Below are 24,284 nucleotides of genomic sequence, written 5' to 3' on the forward strand. Positions count from 1 at the left end.
CAGGTCCATCCACGTTGCTGCAAATGGCAAAATTTCATTCTTTTTTTTTTAGGGCTGACTAGTATTCCATTGTATTTATGCATGCGTCTTCTTTATCTGTTCATTTGTTGATGGACACTTAGTTGCTTCCATATCGTGGCAATTGTAAATAATGCTGCTATGAACATTGGATTGCATGTATCTTTTTGAATTAGTGTTTTCAAGGATTTGGGGGATATATACCCAGAAGAGTGGGATTGTTGGATCATATGGTAGTTCTATTTTCACCTTCTTGAGGAAGCTCCATACTGTTTTCCACAGTGGCTGCACCAATTTACATTCCCAACAACAGTGTTCTAGGGCTCCCTTTTATCCACATCCTCGCCAACATTTGTTAATTGTGGTCTTTTTGATGTTAGCCATTCTGATAGGTGTGAGTTGATGTCTCATTGTGGTTTTGATTTGCATTTCTCTGATGATTGGTGATGTTGAGCTTTTCATGTACCTGCTGGCCATCTGTATGCGTTCTTTGGAAAAATGTCTGTTCAGGTCTTCTGCCCATTTTTTAATCCAGTTGTTTGTTTTTTTTTGTTATTGAGTTGTATGAGCTCTTTATGTACTTTGAGTATTAACTCCTTATTGGTCATATCATTTGCAAATATTTTCTCCCATTTGGTAGGTTGCCTTTTCGTTTTGTTGATGGCTTCCTTTGCTGTGCAAAAGCTTTTAGTTTAATTTGGTCTCATTTGTTTACTTTTGTTCTTGTTTACTTTGCCTTGGGAGACAAATCCAAAAACATATTGCTGCGACTTGTGTCAGAGAGTGTTCTGCCTTTGTTTTCTTCTAGGTTTTATGTTTTCAGGGCTTACATTTAGATCTTTAATCCATTTTGAGTTTTTTTTTTATATGGTGTTAGAGAGCATTCTAATTTCATTCTTTTACATGTAGCTGTCCAGTTTTCCCAGCACCACTGGGAAAGAGACTGTCTTTTCTGCATTGTATATTCTTGCCTCCTCTGTCACAGATGGACCGACCATAAGTGTGTGGGTTTATTTCTGGGCTCTCTATTCTGTTCTATTGATCTATATTTCTGTTTTTGTGCCAGTACCATACTGTTGTGATTACAATAGCTTTGTAGTATAGTCTGAAGTCAGGAAGCACGATACCTCCAGCTTTGTTCTTCTTTCTCAAGATTGCTTTGGCCAGTCAGGAGCTTTTGTGTTTCCATACAAGTTTTAGAATTATTTGTCCTAGTTCTGTGAAAAATGCCATTGGTATTTTGACAGGGATTGCATTGAATCTGTAGATTGCTTTGAGTAGTATGGTCATTTAAACAATATTAATTTTTCCAATCCATGAGCATGATATATCTTGACCTCTGTGTCATTTTCAGTTCCTTTCATCAGTGTCTTACAGTTTTCTTACAGATCTTTTACTTCCTTAGTTAGATTTATTCCTAGGTATTTTTATTTGATGTGATGGTAAACAGGATTTTTTTTAACTTCTCTTTCTGATAGTTTGTTGTTAGTGTATAGAAGTACAACACATCTCTGTATATTAATTTTGTATCTTGCAATGTTACCAAATTCATTGATGAGCTCTAGCAGTTTTCTGGTGGCATCTTTAGGATTTTCTTTGTATAGTATCATGTCATCTGCAAACAGTGACAGTTTTACCTCTTCCTTTCCAATTTGGATTTCTTTTTCTTGTCTGAGTGCTGTGGCTAGAACTCCCAATATTGTGTTTAATAGCAGCGGCAAGAATGGACATCCTTGTCTTGTTCCTGATCTTAGAGGAAATGCTTTCAGCTTTTTACCATTGACTATGTTGTTAATTGTGGACTTGTCATATGTGGCCTTTATTATGTTGAGGTTTGTTTCCTGTATACCCACTTTGTGGAGAGTTTTTAACATAAAAATATGTTGAATTTTGTCAAAAGTTTTTTTGCATCTGTTGAGATGATCATATGGTTAGTATTCTTCAATTTGTTAATGTGGTGTATCACATTGATTGATTTGTGGGTATTGGACCACCCTTGCATCCCTGGGATGAATCCCACTTGATCATGGTGTATGATCCCTTTAATGTATTATTAAATTCAGTTTGGTAATATTTTGTTGAGTATATTTGCGTCTTTGTTCATCAGTGATATTAACCTGTAATTTTCTTTTTTTGTGATATCTTTGTCTTGTTTTGGTTTCAGGGTGATGCTGGCCTCATAGAATGAGTTTGGAAGCATTCCTTCCTCTGCAATTTTCTAGAATAGTTTGAGAAGGGTAGGTGTTAACTCTTCTCTAGTGGTTTGGTAGAAGTCACCTGTGAAGCTGTCTGGTCCTGGACTTTTGTTTGTGGGAGATTTTTACTACTGATTCAATTTCATTACTGGTAATTGGTCTGTTCCTATTTTCTATTTCTTCCTGGTTCAGTCTTGGGAGACTGTGCATTTCTAGGAACTTGTCCATTTCTTCTAGGTTGTCCATTTTATTGGCATATAATTGTTTGTAGTAATCTCTTATGACCCTTTGTGTTTCTGTGGTATCAGCTGTAACTTCTTTTTCATTTCTAATTTTATTGATTTGGACCCTCCCTCTTCTTTTCTTGGTGAACCTGGCTGAAGGTTATCTATCTTCTTTACCTTTTCAAAGAACCAGCTCTCAGTTTCAGTGATCTTTCCTATTGATTTCTTTAGTCTCTACTTCATTTATTTCTGCTTTGATTTTTATGATTTCTTTCCTTCTATTAGCTTTGGGTTTTGTTTGTTCTTCTTTTTCTGGTTCCTTTAGGTGTAAAGTTTGGTTGTTTATTTGAGATTTTTCTTATTTCCTCACATAGGCTTGTATCACTATCACTATAAACTTCCCTCTTAGAACTGCTTTTGTTGCATCCCACAGATTTTGGACCATTGTGTTTCCATTTTCATTTGTCCCCAGGTATGTTTTTATTTTCTTCTTTAATTTCTTCAGTGATCCATTCGTTGTTCAGTAGCATATTGTTTAGCCTCCACGTGTTTGTGGTTTTTGCAGTTTTTTTCCTAGTTTCATACTGTTGTGGTTGGAAAAGATGTTCGATATGATTTCAGTTTTCTTAAATTCACTGAGAGTTGTTTTGTGGCCTAGCATGTGATCTATGCTGGAGAATGTTCCATATGCACTTGAAAAGAATGTGCATTCTGCTGCTTTGGGATGAGTCATTCTCTTTCTCTTTCTCTCTCTCTCTCTCTCTCTCTCTATATATATATATATAAAGTCCACCTGGTCTAATGTGTCATTTAAGACCAGCGGTGTTTCCTTATTGATTTTCTGTCTGGATTGTCTGATCCATTGATTTAAGTGGGGTGTTAAAGTCCCCTATTATTATTGTGTTACTGTCAATTTCTCCCGTTGTGTCTATTAATGTTTGTTTTATGTGTTTAGGTGCTCCTTTGTTGCGTGCATATATAATTGTTATATATTATTCTTGTATTGATCCCTTGATCATTATGTAATGCCCTTCTTTGCTTCTTGTTACAGTCTTTGTCTTTAAGTACAGTAAGCATATTCTTTTTTTTTTCTTTTTTCGGTACACAGACCTCTCACTGTTTTGGCCTCTCCCATAGCAGAGCACAGGCTCCGGACGCGCAGGCTCAGCGGCCGTGGCTCACGGGCCCAGCCGCTCCACGGCACGTGGGATCTTCCCGGACCGGGGTACGAACCCGCGTCCCCTGCATCGGCAGGCGGACTCTCAACCACTGCGCCACCAGGGAAGCCCAAGCATATTCTTGATGGGCAACCGTCACCACCATCCATCTCTTTCATCTTCCCAAACCAAAGCTCTGTCCCCATTAAACATTCACTCCCCGCCCCCTCCCCCAGCCCCTGAAGCCAACTTGCTCTACCCTTCACTTGGTTTGCATTGTCTGTCTTATTGCCTGAAGAATTCTTTCTTTATCCTTTAAGCGCAGTAGATTAATGGAATCAATATCTGGGTGTGGCACATCCTGTACCTTATTTTCCTGGAACTCTTTCATCGTTATGTTTCTCAGTACTTTCTGAATGTGTTTTAAATACTTAAAATAGGTCGGGGCCTCTATCCAGGGCACAAGCAGTTCTTTGCGTGAGTGTTCCCACCGCTTTCAGCTCCTGTGCCTCTGCCCTGCATCTGCTTCTGTGCCAGCAGGGCCATCCCTCTGTCAGTAACTCCATTTTCAGTCACATCTTTTCTGGATTGGGTGCATTAGTGATCCCACGTGATTCAGTGTTTGGGCTCTCGGTTTGTCTCCAAACTTCCGTCATCTCCCTGTTTCCCTCACTCTGTTGAGATACCAACATATCTCATTTTTGAGCTTGTCCCTGTCCAGTGGGTTTAGTGCTTGAAGCCTGTTTAGGGAATTCCTTCTGCTCCTAGTCATGTTTTATTGTTGGCCAGGTTCTTTGTCTTATGAAGTCCATCCTCTCTTTATCCCCCTTTTTCTCGTCTCTCTCTCCCTTCCTTCCTTCTTTTTAAAAAAATTGTTTATTTGAATTGTGGTAAAATACACCAAAAATGTACCATGTTAACCACTTTAAGTGCACAGCTCAGTGGCTTTAAGCACATTCACGTCGTTGTGTAACCATCACCACATCCATCTCCAGATCTTTCCCATCTTCCCAAACTGAAGCTCTGTCCCCATTAAGCACTAACTCTGTCTCCCAGCTCCTGGCCCCCACCATCTCCTTACTGTCTCTATGGATTTGACTATTCTAGGTCCCTCAGATAAGTGGATCCTACAGGATTTGTCCTTTTGCGACGGGCTTTTTTTTTTTTAATTTAATTTAATTTTTTAATTTATTTATTTGGTTGCACCAGGTCTTAGCTGCAGTAGGTGGGCTCCTTAGTTGTGGCTCACAGGCTCCTTAGTTGCGGCACATGGGCTCCTTAGTTGCAGCCAGCCTGCCCCACCCCCACCCAGCCAGCAGTCCCCACACACAGAATGACACAGGGCTGCTGTGTGGCAGGAATGAAGCCCTTTGGAAGAAGGTGCAAAGTGCTTGAGCAAAAGGAGCAGTCGACCTTCCTGGCTGTCCCCTACCCCACCACACACAGCCATGGGGTCTGAGTCTGCCTGAGCCCCGTGGGAGCAAGCAGTGCTGGGAGTCCTCAGGGCCTCGGTCTGCTCTCCCTGCCTCGCCTCACGTGGGAGTATCCAGCCTGCCCACTGGACACTCCTCACAGTGCCCTGGGGATGCAGAGCCGTGGGCCACTGGTCCACCCAGGAGGGCTGTCTGTCCTCCCCACACAGGAAGATACCACTAGACTCTGGATCATAGAAGTGGACCATTGTTTTCAAAATAAATCAAACCTTACCTAAATGATGCAGCAGCCAGTTGAAAGGCCTCCCCTAGCCCACTCCCAGACGTAACCACCACACATCAGCCTGTATTTGTCTTTAGATCCCGCCACACAAAATGTTGGACATCCTGCCCTTGTCACCTGATCTGACCCTGGACCTCAGACACCATCGGGACCTGCCAACCCACTGCATTCTCAAAACCCAGAACGGGAAAGACACAGCACTCAGGGTGGGAAGCGCTAGACACGCTGAGCCTTCCCTGTGGGTGGACGTGAGGCGTTTGCCATTCTGTGCCCTTACAGATGGCGCTCCCACGAGCATTCTGAGATGGGCTGCCACTCGCTGCCATTGCTCAAGGAAATCAAGTTCTGGTCTCTTTGTGGACCCTAGAGTCCCAAGGAGCCCCTCTCACAGCTTCCTGGGGTGCACAGGTGAACGTCCCTGATGGTCTATTGTGTGTGTGTTACCAACCAGGGTTCTTGGCCTCCTTAATCAATAGAAATTGATCAGAGGCCACAGCAGAAATTCGGGCAAGACTTCATTGGGGGCCCTGCTGCTGTAGTGGGGAGCGTGAACAAGTAATAGGTTCCCTTGCTCACTCGCTGAGTGGTGGGGGCGTCTGGTTCCTTATATGGGGTGAGGGTAGGGATGTGTCCAGGGGTCGGGCCGGAGGGGTGGCTTAGGAGGTCTGCCCACCCCTTGGTGGTGTGTGCAAGGGTCTCGCACAGTGCCCTGCTTTTGCTCCCAGCTCTTCAGAAGTGGCAGTTGGGGTTTCTGTCTCTTGTTGTCCAGAATTTGCCCCACCTGCGCATGCACGCAGTTATTTTTAGTCCCTTATCGTTTCTTTGTATTTCGTTGCTCGCAGAGATGTTTGTTTCGGCGCAAGCTCTGCAGCAAAGGGTCCCAGGTCTCAGCCTGTCTCGCGGGGACACACATACAGAGGGGCCTCAGCGTGGCCCCGCAGATGGCGCTGCCCGTGCCCGCGGTGCTGCTGGCTTTGTTTTACAGTCATCACCATGCGTCTCGCTCACCAGCAGGCCCGAGGCACTTCCAGCCCTCCCTCTTTTGCAGGCGCTCTATGCCTCTCTCTCCATGGGAAGGGTAGGGAATGGCTGACAGAGGCTTGCCCCCCCTCTGCCCAGGACGGGCAGGGGCCTCCCAGTGCTTGGCCAGTACAAACACCTCGGCAGATATGGGACGGGATGGGACGTAGAAGGCGCTCGGGGGAAATGCACTATGAGTGTTCGCTGAGATCACCAAATGGCTTTATCCCGACAAGGCAATGTCTGGGGAGGGGCCAGGCCAGGGGCTGGGTGTACCGAGGCCCACCTTCCTCCTGCAGACCTCTGTAAGCACCGGGCCCTGGTGGTTTGCTGGGTCACAAGTGGGGTGAAGAAATAGAGGTAGGCAGGCTGGCCAAGCTGGAGGCTCCAGTCTGGCGTCAGGGTTTGGACACGTCGGCAGGGCCTGGAGCCCCCCGGCAGCCTGGACGGTTGTCGTCTGAGCACCCCTGCACCCAGCTGGGCTCCAGGGCAGCCAACCCACAGCCTTGGTCCTCCCAGCGCCAACACCTGACGGCCATTACCTAGGCGAGTCACCTGTCCTTCCCAGCCTCAGGCCTCCCTCGTCTGTGAAAATGGAAGGAATTGGGCAGAAAAGCCACACAATGTGGCAACAGGGAGCAGAGGCTCAGTCAGCTGGTCCCGGGTGGGAGACCTCGCTCCACTGCTTCCTGTCTGGTCTCCTGGGGAAGGCACTTCTCCCTCCCTCAGTGCCTTGGTTTCCCCACTTTGCAAACGGACAGAAATCTGCACACTTCCTCAAGCTATCTGTATTCAGTGAGAGGATCCGAGCTCGCCCAGCAGGGCGTCGGGCGCAGACCGGGCTCCAGGAAGTAGCTGGCTCATCCACGCCTGGGATCTCATGCCTGGCACGGAGCTGAGCCTGGCATGCGGGCATCGGTAAACAAGTACCCCCGTGACTCCCAGAAAGCTCTGGGGGGAAGGAGGTGGGGGAAAGGGCGACCCCTGAGTGCCTGCGGGTGGGAGGACAGACAGCGATGTCCCACCTGACCTAGGGGCTGGACCCACCCAACCTGGGCAGCAGGGGTAGGGGCTGGCAGGTGCACGTGGCTCTGGGCTGGCCAACTAGAGCCCCACCCGCGTCCCCATAACCCACAGGCCGGCTGAGGCTCCCCTCTCCAGCAGCCCCTGCCTGCGGAGGTGACCGGCCGAGAGCCACCGGCTGTCACCGTGCTACTATCCCTCCCCTCCTCCCAGCGCCGTGACCATCAGCATGACTATTACTACTACTTCCGTTGTAAGGCAGCCCCTCGAAGCCTGGGGCGCCAAGACCCTCTCCCACGTGGCGCGTCCTCTGGGCACCCAGCCTCCGGGGTGGGGAGGCGGCCGAGCCTGGGCGCCCCCGGGCCGCGGCGGGAGGGAGCCCGGCCGCCCCCAGTTTCCCAGCCCCCCTCGGACGTTCCACTGTGGCGGCGGCGCGGGGAAGGCGGGGCGGCGCGCGGAGATGGTAGCGCCCGCTCCCCTGCCGCCACCCGCCGCCTGCCGCCCGCCGCCCGTCGCCGCCGTGCGCTCCGGCAGGATGGCGCGGGCCAAGCTGCCGCGCTCGCCGTCCGAGGGCAAGGCGGGCCCGGGGGGCGCCCCGGCCGGCGCCTCGGCCCCCGAGGAGCCGCACGGGCTCAGCCCGCTGCTGCCGGCCCGCGGCGGGGGCTCCGTAGGCAGCGACGTGGGCCAGAGGTAGGGGCGGGGGCGCGGGGCACCGCGGGAGGGGCTTTGCATCTCTGCGCTCGCATCCCGCACGGGCTCCGCTCGGCTGCACCTGCCGCGCTGCCTGCAGCCCCGGGAGGGGAGGGACGGCTGAGATCTCCCTTGGGACCCCCAGCCAAGCGCCCCAGCCGCTCTGTGTGTCTCCAGCCCGCCTCGGGGAGCCTGTGGGACCCCTGCTCCCTCCTGCTCTGAGAGGCTGAGCACAGAGGGGCTGCAGATAAGACCGGAGGGAAAGGCAGTGGGGACCTGGGCGCTGTGCCAGGTGGCTTGGTGACCACTGCCCGAGCCCTGCCCCACTGGAGGCCACACTCTTGTTGGTTCCAGCAGCCACTTGGGGGGAGGCGGGGCCAGCATCTGTGTCCTGCTTCAGAGGTGAGCAGCTGCATAGCAGATGGGAGCTGGGGTGTATCAGGGCTCAGGCTCCCTGGGGCTGGTGCCTGGAGCCAGTGGCAGCTGAGGTGCAGGAGGTTGGTTCCCCAGCCAGGCAGGGGCAGTGCCAAGCCCTGTCCGGCCCCTCCTTGAGGCCCAGCGCAGCACGACGGCCTATTTCACAGATGAGGGCGCTGAGGTTCAGTCTGCAGGGCTAATGCAGAGCCACCCCTGCCCTGTGCCAGGAGCCCTTCTAGGTGCTGCGGGGGAAACCGAGATGAATCAGACCCATTGGTGTGGGCACATGTCGTGGGCGCGGAAAGCTGTGCCTGGTAGAGGGAGGTGCAGGCTGGGCCGGGACAGGGAGAGCGGGCTTCCTGGGGCGCTCGCCCTTCGGGGGGGGTACAGGGAGATGGGCAGGGGCTTCCAGGCAGAGGAAGCGGCCAGGGCCAAAGCCTGGGGCGGTTGGGGGAGGCGCTGTGCCGTGTCAGGGTTGGGGCGAGGGGCTGGCAGAGACTCAGCCTGGCAGATGGCAGACCAAGGGTGCCTGGGGAGCTTCCCCCCGCCCCTCCTGCTGGCCACATGCCCTCTGGGCCCCTCAAACCCCATTTCCTGCTCCTTGGCCGCCCCTGGGGGCCACTGCCCAGTGGTCATTCCCATTTGCCGGAGGAGACTGCTAAGGCTGGAGATTGAGTGCCTCTAACGGGCACGCCTGGTGGCCTCACGCAGCTGATGGGCAGCCCCTGGGCAGGAGGGAGGCAAGGGCCGGCCAAGGCCCTGGAGACCAGGTTCCTCTCTTCTCCATCTTCTTCCTGGAGGCAGTGCAGGGACAGAGGCATGGCAGGTCTTCTCCAGGCTGCATCTGAACCCGCAGTGCAGCATGGGAGCCGCGGTGGCAGGGACACCTCCTCCAGGGAGCCCTCCTCCCATACCCACCCCTGCCACCCCCAGTCCTGTGCTGATGACCTTCATGTGAGCAGCCTCACTCAGTCCCCCTGCAGCCCCTGAGGTTCAGGGTCCTCATCAGCCCCCTTCTGCAGAGTAGAGGGAGTGTCTGCAGCTGCATCGCTGGCCCAGCAGCACCAAGGGCTGGTGCCTGCAGCTTCCTCTCCCCAAGCGTTAGATGCGCACTGTGGAGTTTGCTCTGGACGGGAGGAGTAGGGAGCCATGGCAGGTTTCAGAGCAGGGGAGGACTTGCAGGCTTTGTTCCTTAGGAACACGAGTCTGATAGATTCCGGTAAGACCAGAGCCGGCAGGTGGTTGCCCTCTGCCGGAGGGAGCCTGTGGCCGCAGCTCCTGCGGCTGCCTGCATCCTGCACACGCCTTCTGGAGCCAGCCGGGGGCAGGGCTCGCTGGGCCACGAGGCCTCGTCCCTGCCCAGGGCGCCCCCCCACCTGCCCCTGAAGCACTGCACCCCCATCTCCTGGACGCTGTGGGGGGATCGTTAGAAACGTGACCGGGGTTGGGGGGGGGGTGATAAGGACCATCGCTTGAGAGCTTTGGAGCTGAAGAGCCAGTGAGGGAGAGGCTGGCCATGTAGTGAACTCTCCCGGAGGGTCACGGCTGGGCTAGGGCCCCTTCATGCCCCCTGCGACCCTGGGGCTGAGCGGCCTTGCCCCCAGGGGTGCTACCGTGTAGCCTCACATCTGCTGGGGGGGCCCAGCGCAGTCCCCCACCTCCTGCCGAGTCTTCAGGAGTCCAGCCTCAGGTCGGGGCCAGGGACGGCAAAGCTGGCCTGCATGGACTGGGGCCCGAGTTCGGGGGCCCCACTGGTGGCGGGGGGGGTGCTTTCGGCCCTGGACGTGGGCTGCCCCCTGGCCTTTGAGAGACGAGTCCTTGGGCCCCAACAGCTGTGTGTGGGAGGAGGGGCCCCAGGAGCCAGAATGGGGTGAGGGTGCTAAGGCCCAGAGCTGTCGCCCAGGGGCCAGCAGGAGAGCAGGGCAGAGCAGGGCAGTGTGCTGGCTTTTGGGGACACCCCTGCAGAGCCCCAGGCTGGTGGGGACAGAACCACTGGAAGGTGTAGGCAGGAGGTTTCCAGGCACAGCTCAGGTCCTAGCCGGGTGCCAGGTGTGCTGACCTGGAAGGAAGAGGGATGCAAAGGGGTGGGACAGCTGGGGCAGGTGAGGCTGGAGAGGAAGGGCCTGCTTACTTAGCAGGCCCTGCCCCCTGGGTTTGGGTTGTGTCCCAAGTGAGGGGCTCACCGGTGGCTTGCTGGAGGGGACGTGGGGGTAGCCGGGAAGGCATGGCAGGGGCCCTGGTGAGAAGGAGCGGGCTGCAGAAGGGTCTAGGAGGCAGAATTGTGGGGTCTGAGAGTTGTGGGGAGTCGTGGCAGGGAATGGGGAGCGCTCTGTGGACGGCTGAGTTTGGGGTACCTAGAGGCACGGCCACGGGGAGAAGTCCGGGAGGCAGAGCCCAGGCCGGGGAGTGGGGACCCTTGTGTGGGTGTGGCTTTGGATGGGGCCACACGGGCAAGGGGAGGAGTGGAGGCCAGAGGCCAGGATGAGCTCTGAGGACCCGCCGGAGGCCGCGCGCGTAGAGGTCAAGGGAACTCCAGGGCAGGAAGAGGGTCCCCGGGGAGGGGAGGCAGGAGGACCTGGACGGGGGAGTGGGAGGCCGCCAGGAGACCAGGCCTCGAAGCTGGGCCAGGAGGCTGTCTTCGCCCTCCCCGGGGGTAGTTTCAGGGGCGGAGCTCACCAACCCTGGACCCTCACCCGGAGGGGACATCCAAGGAGGGGCTCGCTCAGAGCTGGGCTGACGAGAAGGTTTGGGGGGAGAGAGGGCGAGCTCCAGCCGCGGGGTCTTCGTGCAAAGGCCCCCAGGTGGGGTGGGGCCTTGGGGGCGGGGTGCAGTCAGGGGTGGGGCCTGGGCGGGGCCAGTGCGGGTGCTGCAGGGCCTGGGCGGGGGTTGAAATCGCCCGGAGACCCGGGTGGCAGCTTCAGAGAGTGGCCGCTGGGGGGCGCCCGTACACCCAGGGCCCTAACTCAGGGCGGCCCCTCTGAGCCTGGCTGCCCACCAAGGACGCGCGGGGGCGGCGGCGGTCAGGCCCCGCCTTTGCGTGCAGAGCCCTGGGGGCGTCTGTGGACTGCGGGGGGCCGGGGAGGGCAGGAAGCAAGGGCTGTAGTGAACACCGGCTTGGCCAGCCCAGGACCAGCTGTGCACTTTGCTCTGGGGGCCCGACCCCGCCCTCCCCGCGTGCTCTGAGCCCAACGCGTGGCCGCCTCCTCCGGCTCCGGCTCCCCCTCGGGCGGCTCCAGCGCGGCCCTGCCCTCGTGCTGTTCTCCCCAGGACCCTCGGGCCTCCCCCGCCCCTCCTCCGCGGCAGATCTGCCCTTGTGCCCGCCCCCTCCAGGAACAGGCCCAGTCTCCCTCTCCCGACCTGTCCTCTCCGGCCGGCGCCCCTCACCCGCTCTCAGCAAGTTCCTGGTCCGCTGTGACCGGCTCTGGCCCTGCCAGGTTCCTGCCACCCTGGGTGCAGCTGTCGCCCGACTCAGCACTGGGGGCAAAGCCCAGGCCAAAGGGAACCTGAGCTGGATAAACACGCAGAATCTGGGCCCAGTTAAGCCCAGGTTTCCCCTGCTCTCTGCAGCGCCCAGCCCCACACCACACCCACCCAAGACCTCACCCGCGGGCGCACCAGGAGCTGTAGGCCGGGGGTCCCACCCAGAGGGCCCTGCACAGGCAGGCAGGCAGGCCGCTCCCCCCTCCCCGCCTGTGGTCTTAGGGAGGCAGTGGTCCTCTCTGAACCTTGGTTTCCCCTTCTGGAAGATGTTTGCTTTAAAAATTGAGAGGCCCTGTGAAGCCCTCTGCGGAGAAGCAGGCCCCAGCTGGGTGCGTCACCAGCAAAGAGCAGACCCTCTGTGCCCCGCTCCCTACTCCGCTCCGACACGGGCAGTCTGGCAGCTCCCACCAGCCTCCCTCCCAGGTCGGCACAGGCCACGCCCACCTTGGTGTCATCTGGCTGTGGTCAGTCTGGTAGAGCCCTAGGCCGGGCCGCCCAAAGGGCAGCAGGTGTGTGTTGCTGGCCCAGTAGAGGGGTTGCCCCTGGGGGTCCCTAAGAGCACTGGCCTGCCTCGTCACCCAGGAAGCCGAGGGGCAGGGCAGGGGGTGCAGTGGCCTGTAGAGGGCGGGGGAGCCCAGCAGAGGTCATCCAGCCAGTGGCCCTGTGCGGGGCCCGCCTCTTGCTGCCATCAGCTTCCTGGGTGTCAGAGGGGGGCTGACGGTGCTGCTTCCTGGACACTGGGGTCACGCAGGGCCTGGGGCGGGCTTAGTGCCGGACAGGGCAGTAAGCCCTCGCCAGACCTGCGGTCCTGCCGCTCGTCCTGCCTGGGGCGGGCCGGGGCACGTGTGCCGCACTGCCGCGTGCACTGTGATGCTGTACGGGTGCCGAGGGCGCCAGGCCCAGTCGGGAGTGTGCGCACGGGCGCACCCCTGCTTCCCTTGGACCCTGCCCGCGTCCTCCCTACGTGTCCCTGCCCACACCTGGTCCAGGAGCCCAGGCCCTCTGTCTGTCCATCCGTCCGCGTTGATGTGTCCACTCCATTCCGTCCCCAGGCTTCACCTGAAAGATTTCAGCCTGGACTCCTCTCTGTCTCAGTAAGTGCTTGGCTCACAGGTGGCCTCCCAGCCCCTGGCAGGCCCGGGGAGGGAGGGCAGCTCGAGCCGTGCCAGCCCAGGGGAGAGGGTCCGCTCCGGCCACACCATCTGCCCTGCAGCCGGGTGAGAGCGGGGACACGGCCGGTGCTGCTGGGCCTCGGGTGGCGCTTCCTGGGGCGGAGCCTGGGAGTAGGAGATGGGGGTGTCCGGAGGCGAATACCCCACAGGTTGTGACCACAGCCCTCGGGAGGGAGCAGGGACCCCTGCCGTGGTGCCTACGTGGGGACAGGCGTACAGGTGACCGCTGGTGACCGTCCGGACCCCCAGGCGCCTGGCTCGGCTGCCCCACCGTGAGCTCTGCCAGGCTTTTCCTGGCTTCAGCTAGGATTTAGGTCAAGCAGAGGGTGCTTTGAGGTCAGGGTACCCAAGCGCCCTCAGCAGCCCCATCGGGGACGTTCCTGGGAAAGAGCCCCCCACCTGCTCACACCCACGGCGTCCAGTGTGGCCACCGACTGGGGCCTGGTTTTTAGTCTCGTTGGTTAACACCGACGACATTGGCCACCACCGCGCGCACGGGGCTTCCCCGCGCCACCCCCTGCAGCCGGAGGCTTTGCGCTGTTACGCCGCTGGCAGGGGCCTGGGAGCTGCCCTGGGCCTCAGCCCCCCAGCGGTGGTGCGGTGGGTAACAGGAGGGGGAAGGTACCTCCTCCACCGCAGGGCTCTCCCAGCCCCACCAGGAGCGGGTCTGAGACCGTGGGAGGATGCGGACGATTGCGGCCGCCTGAGGGGCCGAGGCTGGGGTCCTGCTGCCCCAGAATTGCATTGTCACGGGCAGAGCAAACGTCCCTGGGCCCTCGGAGGCCCAAGGAGGCTCACCGGGGCCCCTGACCGAGCCAAGGCGCCAGTACAAGGATGCTCTCTCGGACTGGGGAGGCCCAGGATGGCGCCGTCTGTTGGTTTGAGAGGTCATCCGGAGCCCCTGACCGAGCCAAGGCGCCAGTACAAGGATGCTCTCTCGGACTGGGGAGGCCCAGGATGGCGCTGTCTGTTGGTTTGAGAGGTCACCCGGAGCCCTTGCTCTCCTCGGTGTGTGAGGCACCGGGAGGGCTGAGTGGCAGAGGGGAGGCGCGTGGCCGTGGGCTGACATGGGACAGCGGGCGGCCTGTGCCCCAGCCTGTTCCGTGGGAGGAGCTGCAGGAGAGCCTGTGCCCCTGATGCCCCCACAGGCGAGGCTGCAGCTGGGGCAGAGCAGCCCGTCCGCAGCCTGTCCGCCTGAGGGCCCCACCTCCAAACCCAGATCAGCCCGGCTCCTTGCCCGCCCACCCTGGGACCTGCCACTGCCCGGGGAGCAGGGCGGGCCACGGGCTCTGCCCGTTCGCAGAGTAGCCGCGGCCTCGGCGTTGGTAGTTGGGCCCCAGCCCTGCTCTCCCATCTCGCCCGGGGCTCCATGGCCTCCTGCGTGGAGCTCCCGGGCACCTGCTGGAGAGCCACCGGCACGCAGCAGCAGACCGGGAAGAAGGCCGCCAGACGTCGGCCCCGTGTGAGTGCGAGGCTGGCACCGCCGGGCGGGTGGGCCTCCCCACAGCCGTGTGCCTGGTGTCCCACCGGGACCGGCCGCCCGGCCCTGCGTGTGCCGCTTCCCGGCACAGGCCATCTGTGCCAGAGCTGCCTGCCGGGAATCCTTGGAAGGCCACGCCCGCAGCCTGCCGGTCAGCTGCCAGTCAGCAGGGAGAGCTGCAGCCCCTTCTTCCACCTGCCCTCGCCTGGCAGGTGCGGTCCTGGTGGGGGGGGGGGCAGTTCAAGCTGCTCTGCTGGCACGAGGGGGCCTCCTCTGGTCCACCCCAGCGTGGGCAAGACCCTGCGCACCGGCAGCGAACGCGAGCCGAGTGGGGATGGGCCACGGCCGCCTGCTGGGACCTGACTCCTACGCCCCTGAAACTCGGGAGACCCAGGCCCCATCGGGAGTCCAGAGCCCTGTCTCCTCTGACCACTGGGTGACCTGAGGCAGCGTCCAGCCTGAGTGGGCCTCAGTTTCCATGTGTATAGGGACGGGGCTGGCGGGACCTCTCCGAGAGGCCCTGTGGCCGGGCTTGGGGACATGGCCCTCCAGCTGCCCGGCCTGGACCGCCGTCCTCGCCAGCCTGAGAGCTGCTCACTCCATGGCGGACGGAAGGGAGCAGGGCTCGGGACTGTCCCGGGACAGGGAGTGGGTTTGGCCTGTCCAGTCCTCGGGGCTCATGGCCGAACCGCAGGGGGTACCCCAGGGACCGTCTGAGGCCAGGGCTCTCAGAAGCCTCGGGGCCCCGTGACCAGGCCTGCCCAGTGCCGCAGACCTTCCTGCACCCCGGGCAGCGGGCAGCAGGGGCCCCGCGGTGCGCCCAGGCCTCCCCGCCGGGCGTCCTGCCGAAGGAGCAGGTGAATGGATGCAAGCGGGTGCAGACGGAGTGGACCCCTTGTCTGCCCTCACCCGGCTCTCGAGCTGTGTTTGCCGGGCCGTCATGGCAGGCGGTTCCTGTCACCGCCCGAGCCCCAGGTGAGGCGCCGAGGCTCAGACAGGCGGGGCAACAGGCAGGGGGAGGGGCGGGGCTCTGCCAGGCCAGATGGTCCGTGACCCCGGCGTGGCCGCATCCCCCAGCAACTTGTGGAGCCAAGAGCACATCCTGCAGCTGAATCACACCCGTTGCACCTGCACTTCAGAGTAAATGGAAAGCTTGTAACTTACTTTCTGTGGTGGGAGAAGCGGGCAGCCACAGCTCGTGAAAAATTAAAAGTGGAGGCGGCTCCGTGGATTTCCCCGGGCACCCAGGCTCGACCTCCCGGGGCCGAGTCTCCGCCGGGCTCCGCCACCCCCCACCCCTTTCTCTCCTCCCGCGTGGAGAGCGCCCGGGGCCGGGGGGGCCTGTCCAGATGGGTGTCCACAGCTGCCCGGGCAGGGGGCTGACGGGTTCCATGTCTGAGGCGTGACCAGTCCCGGTTGGCAGTCCTGACCCCTGGGCCTGGGCGGGGACTTGCGGGGGCAGCAGCGGCAGCCGCCGTGAGAGGCATGCGGGCTGGGGGCGTGGTGCACGGGGGGCAGGTCCCCGGGAGGCTGAGGAGGAAGGAGGGAGACTCGGCCACCAGCCACGCGCACCCTCCACGTGGGCCGAGCTAGGCCTTGCTGGCCAGGTGAGGGCCAGGAAGGGGGTACCCGAGTGGAGGGGCACAAAGGCTGGGGACCCCTCCTTGAGGCTTCTCTGTGCAGGGCAGGACGGTGGGGGAGTGGTCCCTCGGGACATGTGGGCACCTCCGAGGGGCGTCTGCCCCCTGACCTGGCCCAGGCCCAGCCTGGCTTGTCTGAGCTGCTCCTTCAGAGAGAAGGCATTTGACCAACTCCCCAGAGGGACCCTCGGATTCCCGCGACCCGGCTCCGGGTAGCACCTGCAGAGGAGGTTGGGGTTCAGGGCCAGTGGGGTGTGCTGGGGTGCAGTGGGGTGCACTGACCACTGGCTCTGGGCTTGGACCCCTCCGGTCTGCGGGAGGCCTGTCCTGCCACCCCGGCTGACCGCCCTGCACCAGGACCTGAGAGTGGGGAAGGGCCCACACCACCAGCTCCTGCCCCTGGGCCCTTCTTGAGCCCTGTGACCAGTGGGGGCCACTGTGGTCAGGCCAGGGCCCCCGACCTGGCAAAGGTCAGGGAGGTGTGCTGGGGCTCTGCCCAAGTCCCCTCCCGTGGGCCCATCACCAGGGAAGGTCCAGACGGCTGCTGCCAACATATCAAGTCTGTATCACACACTATGCCTAGAACAGGCTTGAGGAGTGATGAACATTTTAAACACTTCTTGGAGATGTTGGGGCAGCCAGCCGCAGGCAGAGCAGTGCCATTGAACTTTCAAGGTGACAGCGGCATGAATTTCTGCATCGACAGGAGCTGGAGCCTGGTCAGAGGGGGAGGACGTTCACAGCCCTCCACCCTGGTGGACGACGACCGGGAGGTAGGGGTGGGGAGCAGGGACCTGGGCCAGCGTGCGCCTCACCTCTGCCTGTGGACCACTGTCCTGCATCCCATCTGCTCAACCGCCACCTCCTACGTGCAGCCCTCCAGGGTGCCTCTGGGTAGCACTACTCTGTCTTCAGGGTGCTCAGTCCCTCTGCCTCCTGTGTCACGGTCTTCACACAGAGTGTGGCTGAGCAGCTGCCTCACCTGGACAGTCTTATCGCACCCACACAACATCCCTGAGGGTGGCGGGGCCGCCTCCACCTGACATCTGGGTGAGGTGAGGCACAGGGCATGGCATCTGGACCAGGCGTTTCCGGTCAAAAGCCCCGCCCCAAATCCCGAGCTCTTGGTGCCTCTGTCTGGTCAGGGGGTGACGACTGGCCACAGTGATGCCCACGGGCTGCTTGTGGGGTCCTGAGACCCACCTGCCAGTGGGGCAGATGCAGCTTGGAACGGAGGCCGTGTGGCAGATGCCAGGTGCTAACCCAGAGCAAGGCAGCCCCGCCCCAGGGCCCCCACCCGGCGAGGGAAAAGCGGTGCTGGACCATTCCCACCGCGGGAACCTGGCTACGGGGTCATTGTCGTGCTGCCTGCTGTCAACACTGGAGTTTCTGTTACGGTGGAACGTTAAGCCCTCGCCTAGCCAGCATGCCGGCCACAGCGGGCTCGCGGCCGAGGCGGGGGCAGCGGCCCGTGGCCTCCGGGTCCCACGTTACCCTAGTGACCAGACGGGCCATCCCCACCCCCTGTCTCCTCGTTCGACAGCAAAATCCTGCCAGTCCGTGCGGTCTGTTCCCAGGATGCTGGGAGCCCGGGCAGGGACTCAGGGCATCTGGGGGTCATCTAGGGCGGGGGCCCACTGCCGGCCTGTCTGCCTCGACCATCCCACGGGCTGCAGCGAGTCTCCAGGCTCAACCACCAGGGGCCTCCAGACAAAGCAGCTGACCATTGGCTTCTGGAACATTCTATACTAATGATACAGCATGTTTTGAGCCAAGGGCCACACAGGCCACATGTAATCCTGGTGGCTGCCGTGACAGCCCAGCTGGGGGCCTGTGAGCACACACCTCTGCAGGGCCTGGGGGTCCCTGGGCACTGAGAAGGCGGCAGCTGGTGGGCAGGTCCGCTGGGGGCACGTGGGGATGTGGCACCCAGGGCCTTCTGTCCGAGGTGGCAGCACTGACCCTGGCTCTGGCAGCAGGGAGGGGCCCGCCGTGCGGGGGGCTTTGGGCTGGAGCCCCCGCTGGCCCCGGGCCCACTCCTTCCTGCCCGCCCCCCAGGGTCCAGGTGGAGTTCTACGTCAACGAGAACACCTTCAAAGAGAGGCTTAAGCTGTTCTTCATCAAAAACCAAAGATCCAGTGAGTGGGGCCTTCAGGGTGGGGGGCAGGGCGGCGGGAGTGCCCCTCACCTCCGGCCTGCACCACGTCCCACCCTGTGGGGACCCGCCGCCCCTGGCAGCCGGGTGGCACCGTCTCAGCCCCTTCACCCCGAGGGGCTCCCTGGCCCCTCCGTGTGGCCCCACCCTCCCGCTGCGGGTACCTTCCACCTGCATCCCAGCAGGAGCTTGGCCCCCTGGGATGCAAGATGGGGTGCGGAGGTGCCCGTGGGTCCTGGTCCGTCAGTCTGTCCATTGCTCCCCTCACCCCCCGCCACCGGTGACACCAGCCCCGGGAGCCCTCTGTACCACGTCCGTGAGGCGGGACAGGGTGAAGCCTCTCAGAGGCCGGCCCAGCAGAGTCACCCTGTCAGTGCTGGCGGGGCAGCCGGTGCGGAGGCCCAGGTGCAGAGGGCGGAGTGCGGGCTGGGACCCCGGCCAGTCCGGGAGCCCTGACCACCGTCCCGCCCCCCACAGGCCTGAGGATCCGGCTGTTCAACTTCTCCCTGAAGCTGCTGACCTGCCTGCTCTACATTGTCCGTGTCCTGCTGGACGACCCGGCCCTGGGGATCGGATGGTGGGTGACCTGCGGGCCCGGGGCTGGGCCTTCTTGTGGGCCCTCTGCCGTTACAGAGGCCGATGGGGTCCGCACATGGGTCCGTGCCCGGCGCCCTGTGCCCAGGGCCTTGGGGAGTCCTTCCTTCCCCCATGGGGCCCCACCCAGTACCCCTCCCCAACAGAGCCGTGGCCAGGATGCCACCCTCAGACTCCAGCTGACCAGCCGGCTCAGCATGGGCAGAAGGGTGTCCTTGTCGTGGACGACGGCTGCGTTTGCAGCCACACCCTGACCTGGACAGAGCTCTCCTTGGGGGTCTGGGATGCCCCCTCCCTGCTCGCCCAGGGGTGCGCGGGGGGGTCTCAGCGAGGGGCTCTGGGTCGCTCAGCAGCTCCTGCTGGGCAGGCAGGGGTGCCAGGCCTCGGTGGGGGGAGGACGTGAGCCTCGCGGTGCAGGGCAGGGGTGTGCCTCTTTCTTGGGGCTCCACCCGGTTCCCCTTGCCCCTCCCGGCCCACCTCCCCATCTGCTCCGGGAGCCTCTCTGGACTCCCGCATACCCGGATGTGGGGTTCTGGAAGGTTCTGGAATGGTCCTGCTTCCCTCTTTTGCTCTGTCTGGGGGTCTCCCCAGCTTTCTCTCCAGCCTCTGGTTGAGATTTTCACCTCTGCTCTTGTGTTTTCTGATTTCTGAGAACGCTTCATCTCCAAGCGTCGGTCCCCCTGCAGGCGCCCTGCCATCAGCACCTCGGGTTTGTCTGAACCGCTTTCCTTTCTTACAGTTCCCCCTTCTGCTCAGTCTCTGCGCCCCCGAGCTCGCGTTGAAGGGACTTCCTCAAGCGTCTGGCCACGCACACTAAGGCTGGGCTCTCGGAGGCCGAGGGCCCTGTGGTCAGGGTGTGTGGCCAGTTGGTCACCACCGTCCCCTGGGTCTGCCTGGCTCCTCAGGGCAGATCGTTCCCCTCTTCCCTGCAGGGTAAGGCCTGGCCCCTGGGCTCCCGCCCGCTGAGCTGGGAAGGAGGCCGGGGTCAAAGTTCGCAGTGCAAGCTTGTAGTTACCTCCCCGCCACGTGCAGCGGGGCGGGTTCCGCAGGCCAGACCCTCACCCACTCCTGAGAACGGACCTCCTGTCTTCATCGGGAGTGCAGGAGGACAGATCCCACCGTGGTGGTTTGAGAAGGAAACCGGGGTTCTGACTCTCCAAGCACTTTGCTGGGTTCATCCCACCTTCTCCCACTCCCAGAGGCGTCTGGGACATCCGGCTTTACATCCCCACAGGGACCGGCTCTGTTGTATTCATTGCACAGCACCTGGCACATGACGGGTGGGTGGGAGAGCGAATGGATGGGTGAGGGGGCTGGTAGATGTATGCGTGGGATGGATGGACAGGTGGGTGGATGGATGGAGGGATGAAGAGATGGATGGATAATGGATGAGTGGGTGGACAGATGAGTGGATAGAAGGAGGATGGATGGGTGGGTGGGTGGATAGAAAGGTGGATGGTGGATGAGAGGATGTATGTGTGGATGATGTAAGGACGCTGGATGGATGGGTGGATAGATGGCGGGTGGATGGGTGGGTGGATAAATGAGTGGATAGAAGGTGGATGGATGAGAGGAGGGTGTATGGGTGGGTGATGTAAGGATGGTGGATGGATGGATGGATGGATGTGTGGGTGGATGGATGATGTGTGGGTGGCTGGATGGGAGGGTGGCTGGCGACTTCTATGGGCATTGAGTTTGCAACAACAGGCTCAGGCTTAGGAGGAAGTGCGTCAGTTGAGAAAAAAGGAGGAGGGAGCTGCCCGTCACCATGGGGCTCTGTGAGAGTGAGGTCCTGTTGGCCAGTGACCCTGGCTTTGCTTGTAATCTGGGGCAGAACTAGCATGTCTGCCAGGCCCCTGCCACCTTCCCAGTGATGGGCATCCAGGTGGCTTGGGGAGGCTTGTCCTCGGGAGTGACTTAGGGACACGCGTCTTGGAGCCGGCACCACGGGGCAGGAGCTCGGCTTTTCTTCGTGTCTCACGCACGTCGCCCGGCCTTGTTTCGGCAGCTCTGGCCTCCAGGAGGCCCTGAGTGCTGCGTGGTCCATCGCTGGCCACGCGCAGCCCTTTCTCTGCTGGCAGCCCAGGTGGAATCCCCGCTCCCTCCTGGGCTCACCTCTTGTGTCCTCCTCACCCGGCCTGCCCCTCATCCGTTAGAGATCCTCCGAGAGCATCTGCAGGGTGCGAGCAGGCTGCCTGTTCCCCAGGTGTTAGAATACAGACGCCTGTCTGAGTTGTGGGGGCCTGGCCCTGGCTGGGGAGAGTGTGTCCCCCATACGCCCTAGGCCCGTGGCAACCCTGGGAAGGGTCTGGCCCCTTCGGGGGCGGTGCTGGGAGGGGCCGTGGCCAGCCAGCTCCGTCTCTCCACAGCTGGGGCTGCCCGAAGCAGAATTACACCTTCAATGAGTCGTCCTCCGAGATCAATTGGTGAGTTTGCCACCCAGCTCCCACTCAGAGGCCCAGGGCCGGGTCGGGTGGACAGAGGGTGACACTGCCCAGCCCCCCAGGATAGATGCCCAGCCGCAGCCCGTGACCCTCCTGGGATCCCCGGGCCCTGGCCAAGCAGCGGGCAGTGGCGGGATGGCCCCTCAGCGTACAGCCCCTGAGGCCCAGGAGCAATCTAAGAGTGACAGCAGGGGTCACCAGCAGCCGGCTTGGCCCAGCCCTCATGGACCGTGGGTGGGAGGAGAGATGCAGCGAGGACCTGCCGGAGGGTCGATCGCTGCCTCTGCACCTCACGGCCCTTTAGCCAAAGAAAGCAGGCGCCCAGTCAGGCAGTGGGAAGTGACGCTAGAGCGGCGGGGGTGCCTGGTCCACAGGCCAGGACGCGTCCCAGGGCCTTGGCCGCCTTCTTGATGGAGGCTTCTCCCTTCCAGCCTCCCCAAACCCAGATCCCCCCTTTGGCCTTAGCCTGCACCTACGCCCCTCCCCTGGCACCCCCGGCCCAGCCTCGCAGAGCAGTCCTGGTACTTGGCAGCAGCAGGACCCAATGTACCAGACCCTGAGCTCTGTCCCCAGCTCCGCAGCTTCTCCCGCTCTGGCCCGGTCGCCCTGTCCCTGGAAGGCACGCACAGCTGGGGTGGAAGGGACGCGCCAGCCCCTCCCTTCACACCCGGCCCTGGAAGCCTCTCCTTTCTGGGCCTGTGCCTCGGAGTGGCGGCCAGGGCAGCCCCTGAGCCCAGGCCCAACTCTCGTCCAAGCAGCCCTGAAGGCCTGGGGATTTCAGAGTCTGTGTCCCTCGGCCGAGGAAACAACAGCCCAATGCCTCCACTGCGGCGGGGGCCCTCCCACCCCACAGGGGCCCACGGGGGTCAGGGCCTTGGCCGTCTGGGGTCTGGCTCTGCACTGAGCACGGCCACCCGACCCCTCCTGCTGGTCTCGCCCCAGCCTTTGTCCCAGGGCTGCGTCTGGGCAGGGACACCCCCACCCAAGTCACTCCCCTCCCCTGCTGGGTTATGGACGAGGACCTGAGGTCGGAAACCGGGGAGCGTGATGGCCAGCACCCCTGCCCCTGCGGGGACGGGCGTAGGAGCCTGTCCCCGGGAGCCCAGACGAGAAGGGGAGGCCACCTGGGCCAGCTGCGGACTCTGAGCCCACGGCCCGTCCCCAGGGCAGCCCGCTTAGGCCCTGGCCTCTCAGGCCCCGCCCTGGGGCCCCCTTTCCCCGGGCACCTCCCCTTCCCTCCTGCCCTCGGCCCCTCCGAGGGCAAGGCTGCTGCCCTTCGTCCAGCTCAGGCAGCAGCCTGCGGTCAGTAGAGGCCCAGGGCTCACCTCCCTCTCTCCCCAGGGCCCCCATCCTGTGGGTGGAGAGGAAGACGGCTCTGTGGGCCACTCAGGTGAGTGGAGGCAGCACGGCTCTGGGGGGCCCTGCCTGCCCCGGCCCCGCTCAGAGGCTCCGGCCCCTCCCCGCCCCAGGTCACCGTGGCCGCCGTCAGCTTCCTGGAGACCACGCTCCTCACTTACCTCAGCTACAAAGTAAGTGCCCCCAGGCCTGGCCCTGCCCTCCCCCGCACCCCTCCCCCCTACACCCCTCCCTGGCCCCCTCCCCGCCCACCTGCTCTGAAGCCCACCCCCCTGGCTCCCCAGGGCAACATCTGGGAGCAGATCTTCCGCGTGGCCTTCATCCTGGAGATGATCAACACGCTGCCCTTCATCATCACGGTGGGTGAACCACCAGCTGAGGAAGGGGCCGCCGAGCCCGCGCCCCCTGACCCGTCTCCTCCACAGATATTCTGGCCGCCGCTGCGGAACCTGTTCATCCCGGTGTTTCTGAACTGCTGGCTGGCCAAGCACGCCCTGGAGAACATGATTGTGAGCCGCGGGCCAGGCAGCTCTGGGCAGGGTGGGCTCCCCCCTGCCCCGCCCCTCCCCTCCCGCTTCACCTCTGCGAGGCCCCCAGGACCCCAGGGCACAGCTCGCCATGCCCTGGCCCTGTGGAGAGCTGGCCAGCTTCCTTTGGTGCCCAGGAGGCCGGGCTGACCGGTGGACATACGTGTCTCTGTCACCACGAGATGCCCTCACACCTCCTTCCTGACCAGCTGGGGCCCCAGCCCTGATGCCCCGGGAGAGTCACCCAGGCCTGTCCCTGCCCCTGGAACCGTGGCTGGTGGAGGGAGAGGGTGAAAGTGCAAGTGAGCGCAGGCGGGGCCCCGAGACACGGGGCCACGGGCAGACCCTGTGCTGAGGTCTGGGCGAGGCCCCTGTCGGCAGGCGGCGCAACGACTGTTTTCTCCCAGGGTGCCCCTCCCCAGCCCAGGCTCCCTCGGCTCACCTCCATCCCCACTGCAAAGTGAGGTGACGGCGCTGAGGTCACGGCCTCTGGCCTGCGCCCCGGGTCCTCCCCTGGCATGGCAGAGGCCGGACGGGGAGACCGAGCGCTGAGGTCAGGTGGAGCCGCGGCCACGCCCTTCCCCCCCCACCCCGCCCCATTCATTCATTCTCGTGCATCTGGGACGTGGGGCCGGGGGGGGGCCTGGGCTCCGACCGGTCCCTGCTCTGCCCCTGATGGCGCCACTTCCCGCAGAACGACTTCCACCGAGCCATCCTGCGCACCCAGTCGGCCATGTTCAACCAGGTCCTCATCCTCTTCTGTACCCTGCTGTGCTTGGTCTTCACGGGGTGAGTCCCCGCCCGGCCCCACGTCCGAGAAGCCGGGGTGGAGGCCCGGAGGCAGAGACAGGGTGGAGGAGGGCACTGGAGGGGGGGCGGGGGGAACCCTCGGCTCGAGGTCCAGCCAAGAATAAGATCTGGGAGCAGCCGGGGGGCTGGAGCGGAGAGCACGCCCCCCGCACGTGCCTGTGCCCTG

General features: G+C 61.2%; 1 protein-coding gene across 1 annotated transcript in view; it reads left to right on the forward strand.

Moving 5' to 3' along the window:
• The window catches only part of KCNT1 (potassium sodium-activated channel subfamily T member 1), a 68,602-nt gene that overhangs the window by 20,360 nt on the left and 23,958 nt on the right, over nt 1–24,284 (forward strand). Inside the window, exons 3-10 of the mRNA XM_022578181.3 lie at nt 18,291–18,370; nt 18,865–18,964; nt 21,351–21,407; nt 22,767–22,815; nt 22,895–22,954; nt 23,066–23,140; nt 23,207–23,290; nt 24,003–24,097. Of these exons, the coding sequence (XP_022433889.2) occupies nt 18,291–18,370; nt 18,865–18,964; nt 21,351–21,407; nt 22,767–22,815; nt 22,895–22,954; nt 23,066–23,140; nt 23,207–23,290; nt 24,003–24,097 (600 nt within the window). The remainder of the gene's footprint in view (nt 1–18,290; nt 18,371–18,864; nt 18,965–21,350; nt 21,408–22,766; nt 22,816–22,894; nt 22,955–23,065; nt 23,141–23,206; nt 23,291–24,002; nt 24,098–24,284) is intronic.

Source organism: Delphinapterus leucas, chromosome 6 (genome assembly GCF_059928025.1).
Source record: "Delphinapterus leucas isolate spDelLeu-1000000601 "Yukka" chromosome 6, BTC_Dleu_Yukka2, whole genome shotgun sequence".
NCBI classification, from domain to species: Eukaryota; Metazoa; Chordata; class Mammalia; order Artiodactyla; family Monodontidae; genus Delphinapterus; species Delphinapterus leucas.